The sequence below is a fragment of the Tenrec ecaudatus genome, chromosome 7 (assembly GCF_050624435.1).
Source record: "Tenrec ecaudatus isolate mTenEca1 chromosome 7, mTenEca1.hap1, whole genome shotgun sequence".
NCBI lineage: Eukaryota > Metazoa > Chordata > Mammalia > Afrosoricida > Tenrecidae > Tenrec > Tenrec ecaudatus.
This window is the reverse complement of record NC_134536.1, coordinates 73,547,417-73,558,519: the sequence shown is the minus strand read 5'-3', so window position 1 is coordinate 73,558,519 and position 11,103 is coordinate 73,547,417. Positions and strand designations below refer to the sequence as shown.

Here is an 11,103-nt window from a genome sequence, read left to right as displayed (position 1 = left end):
AGAAATGTATCTATTGCCACATAAGTGAATAATCTTAGAAAAACAGACCATGAAAGCAGTCGAGCACTTAAGTTAAAACGCCTCTAAAGCCCCATTTTAATAAGTTATGACTGGCTTAAATTGCTAGAGCACTCACTGATCATAACTTTAAACTGACAAAATCAGACGGTTTTCATGTGAAATTGACACACCGCTGCATAATACAGCATTTCTTCAGAGTTGACGTCATAGTTCACTTTATTAAGTATAAATATATATTGACTTGTCTTAGTTCTATAATAAACCCCCAAGTGTTTAAAATACGCTTCTAAAACAGGAGTGGGCGACTGCAGAACAGTTCCAGACTTGACTATCAGTGCCAAACACACTTGTCCTTTACAAGTAACTACTGGTGCAATGGCTTGACTGGTTTCAGCAATTTCACTTTACAGGAGTGATCCACACTTTATATACCAGAGAATACATTACTTGAAAATGCCTAAAATAAGAAGAAAAATTTAGGAAGCTGTCAAATGCTTCAAGTGGAAAGAAAATGTAGCTCTATTTCTGGTCTACTTTCTTTCACACCCTTAAGGATGGAATTTGACAAAAGTCCATTGGTACAATTGACAGACTTGGGCAAACTCAAAGCTAAAACCATTTTCTCTGGGGGATGGAACGAAGTACCTTTAAAACGTGTTATACAAAATTCCAGCTGCCTTTTTTATAAAAGTACGTTCCTTGGATTAAAAACCATAAAATTCAGGTGCAAGAAGTTAACAAAAATGAACTAAAGAGCTTTATTGACATCACAGTACATTCAAGAATTTTAAAAACATTACAGCTGAAAGAGAATGGCATGTTTATATTCTTATGCACTATTTAAAAAAAAATACAAAGTAACGCAGAGCAGCATTTGGGAAAAGTACACCTATTTACAGACGTGAAAAGAAAAAAAAAAGATCTGGTTTCACCTACATAGCCACAATGTGCCTCTATAATGAGACAAGCCCTTAAAACTCATGGAATTTTTTAAACAACATCATGGCATCCTTGCCACATCATTCCTCAGCGTTTCCGACGAGGAGGGGTTGTTGATCTGAAAAAAAAAAAGAGGGAAAAGACAAAATTTTAAAATAAAAATACATCTTAAATGAAAGAATCCGCAATTTAAAATAATATATAGGATTTCTAAAATTACTTAGGCTACGATCATTTTATTAAGTACCAAACTGAGTTATTAAAGAGAGAGAGAGAAAGGGCACTTTCAACTCTGAATAAATTCAGTCAAAATTTTTAAAAATCAGACAAAATACTTTAAAAAGTATACTACCTTGATCGGGACTTAGACTTGTGTTTGCGGCTTGCCTTCTTACCAGACCTTTGAGATCTCTCCATGGATCGCGATCGACTATGTTTAGGCTTCTTAGCCTTCTTCTCTTTGCTACTTCCTGGAGATTCACAACTGCTCCTTCCACTAGAATCCGAGCCTGAATGCTTTTTCCTCTCTCGGGTAGTGCTTTTCTTACTATCCTGTCTAGAATCATGCCTTGTGATTTTGACAGATATTGAACCACTCCTAGAGAAAGTTCTCTCACTTTCTCGTTTCCTTTTTAATCTATCATCCTGACCACTGAACTTAAACTCCTTTTCTTCCCTTTTTTGTTTTTCTTTTCTTTTATCCTGTTCCCGTTCCCTTTCTTTGTCTTTCTTTTTCCTGTCTTTATCTATACTTCGACTCCTCTCTTTTTTCCTCTCTTGTTCTTTAGCCTCACCTTTATGCTTATGACTGCTCCCACTAAGATTTCCACGCTGGTCATCGACTTTACGCCTATCTCGACTCCTACTTCGACTGGAACGAGCGGCTCGTCTGTCCCTCGAGCGACTTCTACTTCTACGCCTCTCTCGGGAAGGGCTCCGATTTCTTCGTCTTTCTCTTTCGATACTATTTCTATTAGATCTTCTCCTATCTCTAAGCTTCACCCTAGCCCTATTGCTCTCTATTTTAATTCTGCGAGAGTAACTTCTACTCCTGCTACGCCTCGCTTTCGTGGTGAGAGATCTACTCCTACTGTGTCTCTTTTTCCTTTTCGGAGAAGAAGACCGAGAAGAAGTGCGAGTGCTCGCGGAGCTCGAGCTGTAGGAAGAAGTGGACGCAGTGCTACTGGAACTGCTACTTCGACTACTGCTGCTGGAGCTGCCGCCACTAGAGCTGCCTGACCGGCTCCGTCCTGGCTGCGCTTTCTCTTTGTGCTCTTTCCTGGGTTCTAACGCTGATGGAGCGTCACTCGGGACTCTTTTCTTTTCATTAACCACATCACCGTCTGCTTCTCTTCCTTCTAGTGGAAAGCTATTTTGCTCTTTGTGAATGAATTCGTTCATCTCTTTTGTAACCCTTTCTGTTTGTAGCTTTTCTTCTGAAACGGACAAAGACAAAAATACTAAGTAAAATGCACAATAAAAAATGCTTACCACCAAATTTCAAACTATGAGCCCATAACAATACAGAATCACTCAATAAAAACAGAATGCGAGCTACATAATTAAAAAAAATTTAGCAACCACATTAAAAAAGCAAACATGGGCAAAACTAATTTTTAATGCTGCATTCATATAATGTATCTAAAATATTAGCACTTTAACGTGTCATTAGTAAAAAGTATAATAAAGTATTTCCTTTTTGTTTTTAATATAAAGTCTTCCGAAACCAGCTTGTTTTACGCTGACGGGCACATCTCAATTTGGGCTGGCTGATTTCATGTACACGAGAGCTACATGTAGTTAGTAACTAGTCTTAGGCAAGGAAGCAATTGAGTATCAAAATGTACAGCTGGATGTAAAAGAAAAAGTTCCCTCCCCTTTTCTCAATAAAGCAACTTAAAAGTTGATCTGCAAAAATAATTACCTTGCCAATATGTTCAAGAATTTTTTCAACATTTAAAAACATTCTATTTCTAGCATTACTATATAAACTTTAGAGAAATACATACATATAAAGTATTTTAAATAAAAAACTTCTAGAAAGCAATCTTTCTACCTTTAATAGTACTTAAAAATTCCAGTTAGAAATTACCATCTAAAACTTTATCAGCTTAATTATCTTACAATGTATTTCCTCAATTTCAAGTCTTTTATGGGAAACTTACGAAGAAATGTTATATAATAAATTTACTGGCATATTAATAAACCCACCGCCATCAAGAGATTCCCACTCATAGTAACCCTGAAGGACAGAGTGCAACTTTCCAGACTGTCAATCTCTATCAGTGCAGACTGCTACATCTTTGTGCCCAAGAATGGCGGGTGCATCCAAACTGCCAACTTTTTAGTTATGTGCACCACAAGGATTCCCCATTCTTGACACATAGCCACGAGAAGTGTTAGCTCCTAAAACAGAAATTGTCTACTTTTATAAACTGTCATACTTGAACACTAAAATTAACCATGGCTTTAAGTTTGCTAAAACTTGCAGAGGACAGAAAAAAAAATTGTTTACAATTACATCAGGCATTATTTATAATTGAGATTCAATTAATCCTGTTTTTAAGATGGGTAAAAAGATAAAATCAAATGCAAGCTAAACTAGCCAAAAACGGAATCTAAACCACATGCCTTCCATCTGTTTGTCATGCAACAGCTGCTGTTCTTTCTCTTTTCTCCAAAATGCTTCCTGTTTTTGCCGGATTCGGTGCCGTAATTCTTCATCATCAGTGTCAGATGACTCAGAGCCTCTGTCGCTCCTCTCATCTTCTGTGTCTCCTGATCCATAACCACCCAGTCCACCTGCGTGCATAAAGCCCAGTCTATCACACGGAAAAATTATATGGGGCACTAATCATTTTTAAGGTTTGAGAAGAAAGTGTATTCTCTTTTCATTGCCTTTTCTTGGAAGAATGTGATTATTCGGGGTGGGGAGGAGTATAAATTCCACGCATTGCAGAGGTCAGAGAACCCTCACGCAAACGATTATTTCGTATCCATCTTATTCTTTCTGGAATATTTCATATGATCTTTTATCAAAGAATCATGATCATGGTTGTTTTATTGTTCATGGTGACCAACATAACCACTTTTTAAGAAGCCAATAAAACAAAGCCTATTCATTTCAAATACCCTAAAATTTTTATGACAGCTCTGGAGATATTTCTAAAATTAACTCTCAAAGCTTTAAAAAATCCCAGCAAGTATTTTCCTTCAAAATTTTCCAGTAAAATTCTCACTGGGGCAGAAATGATATGATATGAGACTACTCCCCACCCTGGAGTGATCTAAATAGCAGTAACAAAAATCACACAGATATCTGGTTCTCCCAATTTCTCTTGACCCTTACAAAGATTCATCTGAAATGAAGGATGTGGAAAAGGCAAATTCAAGCTTTTACAGCCCTGATTGTATATCATACAAACAGCAAATTATGAACATATCACTATTATACTATGATGCTGACATACTCTTTTCTCTAAGGTAAAACGTCACTCACGGAAACAGTCTATATAAAGTCACTAAGAACATTAGGTGGCTAGGTTTCTCCCTATAGTATGCATATAGTTCCCAATTATGAACTACTGAGTAAAAACTAAGTGTTTACATACGAGGGAGTACCCCCCAAAAACCGGAATTGAGCTGGGTGGAACAGAGGTTTAGCAGTACTCATTTTTCCCCTTTAGGTGAGCAACTCGCTCTGAGTTAGTGCACCCACTGACATCACCTGGAAAGGTTCTCTCTGGTCACCATGAATTTTTTCATAAAAGAAGTTTTCCTCGAACGTTGATGAGCGATTTGAGAGAACAGTGAGCGACTGTGACATTGTGTGTCCTGCTCAGGAAAAATGCCGCAGGAAAGTGCTGTGGTGTTGAACACAGCTCACGAGGACAGCGCTGTAGCAAAACCCAACTGTACGAGTGGTTTCCTCATTTCAAAAAAGGTGAAATGTTGATTGGTGACAAACCTCACTCTGGATGTCCATCAATTACCCGGAAGGACGAAAATGTCAAGTCGTAGTGCATTTGGAGTGCATTCCACAAGCTTTCTATTTAGAGGTTCTGAAAAGATTGTGTAAACAGTGTGTGACCAAAAAAGGCCTGATTTGTGGCAGATGAGGGACTGGTTTTGCCACCACGACAATGCACCTGCTCACACCATCATCTCAGTGTGTGAGTTTCTGTCAAAATTCAGCATGCCACTCTTGCCCACGCGCATTACTCACCTGACTTTTCATTTCCACGAATGAAGAGGGACAAGAAAGGACAGCAATTTGATGACATAGAAGTGAAAAAAAAAAAAACAAAGGAGGTGCTGTCAGCCATTCCAAACAGATGAGTTTGAAAAATGTTTCCAAGAATGGAATCGCAGATTTGACAATGTATTAAGTGTAATGGAGAATACTTAGAAGCTGATACGTTTGTTTTATAGAAAAATTTAAATACCTAATAGGTTTAGGAAAAATTCCGGGTTTTTTGAGGTACCCCCTCGTATATTGGAGCAACTACAACTTGCCCCAGTAAACTACGGATTAAGCATTATATTAACAAGATTCCCACTGTGAGCGCTTCAGTCAGAAAAAAAAAAAAAAAAGACAAATCTTTCGAGAACTTCTAACCTGCGCTGCATAAACTGCATAGGAATAGTACAATTTCAAAAGAGAACACGCAGCGAGACCAGGTAATTTGTGCTTTTCCCTTGAAGGCCCTCTCAGAAATAAGGACAGCACTTACCGAGCCCGGTGAGGGAAGCCAGGGCACTGGACTGTGCCAGCTGTTTTGCAGGAGCTTTGTATCACATCAACAACAGGAACAACATGTTAACACAAATAGCCTCGATTTCATAGTCATGTGAGTCTACGGTATTGTTAAATCTACTACTATGGCTGCTTTTTGGGGAGACAAGAAACATTAAAAACATAACATTCATTGAAAACCAGTAGCATGTCTGGCTTTGAAATTATAATTCTAATGTGAGGTGAAATTGGTTTATAATGAGGACAAATGTTGACAAGTATTATCTGTATCTCTATTTCTGAGGTGGCTATAATTTATCTCGTTTTCAATATATTGTTAAATATATTACTAAAAGCATAGAAGAGTAATTGCCTGCTTCTGTAAGAATTATAACTAGTTAAATAGTGAAAACAAAACTGAAGATTCATAACTCATGTCACAATAGATTATAAGAAGTCATACACCAATACCACCGTTATCTATAAAAAAATCAGGTGAAATAAATGGAACAGCATATATTTTCCACAATACATCTTTTATAGGACAACAGCATGATTGCTAACTTGTACTCAAGCAGGTTAGGTGAAACAAAAATATTTGTAATATGGTGTCTAAAAATTTAACCTTTTCCAGAGTTAAAACATGCAAGAGAATATTCAAATGCCTGATAATAATTCAGCAAGGGCAATTAAAAAAGTCTGAAATATCTATTAAAATCAGAATGCCCCCACAAAACCAATAAATACCAAGAGCACCCACAGTATACCTTTCGTTGCTTTTCGGTGTGCATCTTTGGCTACATAATATATTTCTTCATCCGTCACATCCAGTAAAATTTCAGTCAGAAGCATTTTTGTCAGCAACATCTAATGAACAATATTTTATAAATTACTACCATGTAATTACTAGTTATATTTTTCAAATATTTAAAAATAAGATGCATTTCATAAGTAACTTTTAGAGATCAGATCAGTCATTGTGAGGTACATCTAGAAAATTACTCTAAAACATCAAAACTTGTGGGGGAGTAAAAGAACAACATGCATTTATCAATTTAGTGGACACTAAAGTCTAATTTTAGAGATAAAACATTTGAGAATATAAGTTTCTTTTGAAAAAATGTTCACAAATACTTAACACTGACACGTAACAAGAACACTCTGAATAAGCACACGAATTAGGTATGGCGAATGGACACAACCCTGGCACACAAGATTTCCATACTGTAAACACCTATTCTGCTCAAAAGATTGCCTCTGGGTTTAGATACAGGTTCTGCAGGAGACAACCAAGTGTTCTGATACCAATGCCATTCTTTGCAGAATAAATACAACACAAGGGTAAGCATCTTTCTGATACCCTTCAATGTTCAGAGAAGATGCCACCTAGCATCACCAATGATAAATCTCATTGCATAGCCTCTTTGGAATCTAACTTGAAATTCTAGTTGTTTCTTGTTGATGTATTGTTGCAGCCGTTTTTTAATTACCTTCAGGAATATTCTACTTGCATGTGACATTAATAATATTGTTCAATCATTTCCACGTTCCGTTGGGTCACCTTTCTTAAGAATGGCCATAAATACAGTCTAGTCAGTTGGCCAGGTAGCTGTCTTCCAAATTTCTTGACAGATGAGTAAATACTTCCAGAACTTCATTAATTAGTGTACATATTTCAATTGGTATTCTATCAATTCCCAAAGCCCCATTCATTTTTGTCAATGCTTTCAGTGCAGCTTGGACTTCTTCAATACTGTGGTTTCACAGATCAATTATTTCTGGCACAGTGATTCTTGGAGTCTTCCCTCCTATCTCCTGATGCTTCAGAATCATTAATGTTTGCCACAGAAGAGCTGTCATTTGCAGTAATCCCCAAAGCTTTGACACATGCACATCAGTAAGGTCAGCTATATGCTGAGAGGCTGCTCTTTCCCAGTCATATTTTGAGTGCTTTCTGAGCGAGGGGCTCATTTTCCAGCAAGATATCAGACTATGTTCCCCTGCGATTCATATGGTTTTCACTGGCCAACTCTTTAGTAGTAGGATATACTAGGTGCTCTCTTCCTAGTCTATCTTAATCTGGAAACCTTTTTTTTCGGGGAAATTTTCAGACATCTATCCACCCTGGCTGACCTTCGTAGTATTTGAAGTACTGGTAAAATAGCCTCCAGCATTGCAACAAACACGCAAGACACCACAGTAAAACAAACCAACAGTTACATATACAGTGGTTGTACTATGAAGAGTTAAAATGGCATGAGATGGATCCTTCACTTGAATTCAGGAGTGGATTGTAGGGCTTGGTTGGGCTACCAAAACCTGATTGGAATGTGGACTATTCTTATTCTCTCTGAGCTCCAGATTATGCATTTATTCAACTAAGAGTAGACCGATCCTGCATCTTCCACGAACATTTGAAAGATCATCAAATTTTTCAATGTAAGGAATGAAGCATATTATTTTTTAAATCTCAAGAAAATGACAATACGTTACAGAAAATTTTAGAGAAAAGTAGATTTGGAAACTGTTGGTAGAAATTGTACAGTTTGTACAATACTGTTGGTAGAAATTTTACAATACTGAACTATGGAATGATGCATGTATTAACTACCAAAATAATCAATTTTTAAAAAAGAAAAAATTTTGAGAAGTCTTGCAATAAACAAGTACGGTCAATTTTGGTCACCCTCATATATCCTAAAAGAAATCCGTATAAATTCTTTAACCTTTATCATTATTTCTATTTAAGTAACATGAAACACTTGGATTTTATAGATGTAATCATGAATTCTAAGCATAAGCCAGCTTACACAATAGTTTAAAACACTACAAACGAAACATATTCTTAAACTTGGTAAGAAATTGAGTATTCTACCATTTGATATTCTTTCTCTTCTTCTGTCATCTCTGGTTCACTTTGCTCTTCTTGAGGAACTGGAGATGGGCTTCGCGTGGCTTTCCCACTGCTTACAGCTTCCGCATTGTCATTGTCTTCCTCTTCCTCATCACTATCCTATTAAAGACAACCGGATGAGGGAGACATCGGACAGTGCGGGACATGGAAAAAAAATAATTTATACATTATCAAGGTTTTGTAAGGGGGGGGAGGCGGGAAGGGAGCGGGAAAAAAATGAGCTGATACTGAGGGCTCACGTGGAAAGAAAATGTTGAGAATGATGAAGGCAACAAGTGTACAACTGTGCTTGACACAATTGATTGTGATGAGTTGTATGAGCCCCCAATAAAATGAAATATATATAGAATGTTTAAGCCCAAATGCATGCTTATAAAACCATTACTTATAATTAAAAACTTTATGAAGTAGAAATATAACAGTATAATTGCTCTCTAAATTATCTTTTGATAATTTCATAATGTCAGTGAATTATACATGCAGAATTGGTTAATGTTTTGCTAATGCACAATTAAAAAATTGCATGTGAAAAGTGTGACTATAGCTTTCAGCTAGTTGACTGGGGAAAGAGCATTATTCCTAATTTTAAAAAATTTATAATAATTTACAATTAAATATATGTATGGTTAAAACAATGGACATGCAAGTGCTTTGGATCCCAATCAATGCTCACAAAAACAGCAGTCAAGAGATCAAACGCCACATCACACCGGGTAAATCTGCTACACAAGACCCCTTTGCTCACCAAGAGCAGCTAGTAATTTCGAACTCCTGGAGCCCAATGCATAACCCGCTACAAGGCTTTTCCACCTTTCACGTACATAAACCCCAATAAACATACTCAAAGTCATTATCTGGAACACAGCTCTAATCATTTTCTTTAGACTGAAAGCTAATCAGTTTCTCTTTAGGCAAAATTCTCACAAGTGTGGGGAGATGCTACTCACAAATTTACTCCGCTGAGGTAAACGAGGGCCATCTCCCCCTTCAGCATCTTCCGTGGCCTTCTTTTCTTTTTTGGACAACTGTGAACGTTGTTGCTCCATTCTTTCCTTCTCCAGCTTCCTCTGCTTTTCCCGTTCCATCTTTTCAAGCCCTTCACGAATCCAAGCTGGAAGAGTCCTGCGCTTCACTGCATCTATTTCACACAGACATTTTGCAAGCCAGTTAAAATCATACAAAAACTTAAGTTCCTTGTTCATAATTCTACAAAAAGAAGGATGTGCTTTATACAATTGATGTATGTATATGTATGGATTGTGATAAGAGTTGTATGAGTCCCTAATAAAATGTAAAAAAAGAAAAGAGAAAAAATGATTAGGGCAAAGACTGTACAGATGTGCTTTGTACAATTGATGTATGTATATGTATGAACTGTGATAAGAATTGTATGAGCCCCAATAAATTGTTAAAAAAATGAAATTAAATTAAATTTTAAAAATACTAAATAAATAAAAAGAGTTGAAAAAAAAAAGAAAACAGTTTAGAGTAAATGAGAGAAGAGATTTTTTTGTGCCATTTGAGTCCTTGTAGAAAATACAGGTATTATCCAGCAAGATACTAAAAACAACCAATTAAAAGCATTGTGCACTGTTCTTTAAAATCATCCATATTAATAACAAGCAAAGCACTACTAATCCCTGAACACCCCCCCAAAAAATATCAAACTCATTGCCACTGAGTCGGTGCCGACTCCTAGTGGCCTTAGAGGATAGGGTGGCCCAGTGTCCCTCCGAAACTGTTAACAGGATAGAAAGCCTCATCTTTCTTCTTGGTAGTGGCTGGAGCAGGGATCCTCAAACTTCAGCCTGCGGCCACATGTAGGCCACCGAGGACATTTATCCAGCCCACGGGGTGTTTTTGCCCTATTAGTTTTTTAACTTCATAATAAGATATGTGCAGTGTGCATAGGAATTTGTTCATAGTTTTTTTTTAAACTACAGTCCAGCCCTCCAATGCGTCGGAGGGACAGTGAACTGGCCCCCTGGTTAAAAACCAGGCCCCCTGGTTTAAAACTGGCCCCCTGGACTGGAGGTTTCAAACTGCTGACCTTGCAATTAGCACCCTAACACATAACCACTTAAGTCACCAGGGCCCCAAATCCTACTCCAGCACACTAAATCCTAATCACCCTTAATTTTCACAAGAGCCCTAGGGGTGGCTAGCTATTATCTGATCCCTTTTGCAAGTAAAGAAATTGAAATTCAAGAGAAGAGATTAAATTATTTGCCAGAGAGTAAAGAGCAATTAAGTAGTCTTCTGAACTAATTCAGGGCGATGTTCTTATTTAACACTACTACCTAAAATATGCAAATAGAACAGTCAAACAAAAGCATAAATCTATTTTCCACAGTGAATGAAAATTTCGAACAAATATTTTTCAGTAAACGTAAAAAGAGGAATGGTGTCTGTTCATATATTGGATCAATGTTTCAAATTGTCAAAGTTGAAAAAATCAAGATGCTATGATCATCATAAATTTCTATTTTTAGAC

At 37.0% G+C, this 11,103-nt stretch overlaps 1 protein-coding gene across 3 annotated transcripts in view; it reads right to left on the bottom strand.

Annotated features, from left to right (window-relative positions):
- Positions 1 to 755: 755 nt before the first annotated feature.
- The window catches only part of PNISR (PNN interacting serine and arginine rich protein), a 29,157-nt gene continuing 18,809 nt past the window's right edge, over positions 756 to 11,103 (bottom strand). For 2 of the 3 annotated variants that reach the window (XM_075554743.1, XM_075554742.1), the window contains exons 7-13: positions 9,557 to 9,747; positions 8,571 to 8,708; positions 6,463 to 6,562; positions 5,694 to 5,747; positions 3,592 to 3,762; positions 1,313 to 2,396; positions 756 to 1,078 (exon numbers count right to left, since the gene is read on the bottom strand). In XM_075554743.1, coding sequence (XP_075410858.1) covers positions 1,048 to 1,078; positions 1,313 to 2,396; positions 3,592 to 3,762; positions 5,694 to 5,747; positions 6,463 to 6,562; positions 8,571 to 8,708; positions 9,557 to 9,747 — 1,769 coding nt within the window. In that variant the 3' untranslated portion in view covers positions 756 to 1,047. The remainder of the gene's footprint in view (positions 1,079 to 1,312; positions 2,397 to 3,591; positions 3,763 to 5,693; positions 5,748 to 6,462; positions 6,563 to 8,570; positions 8,709 to 9,556; positions 9,748 to 11,103) is intronic. The other variant, XM_075554744.1, reaches the window with a different exon arrangement.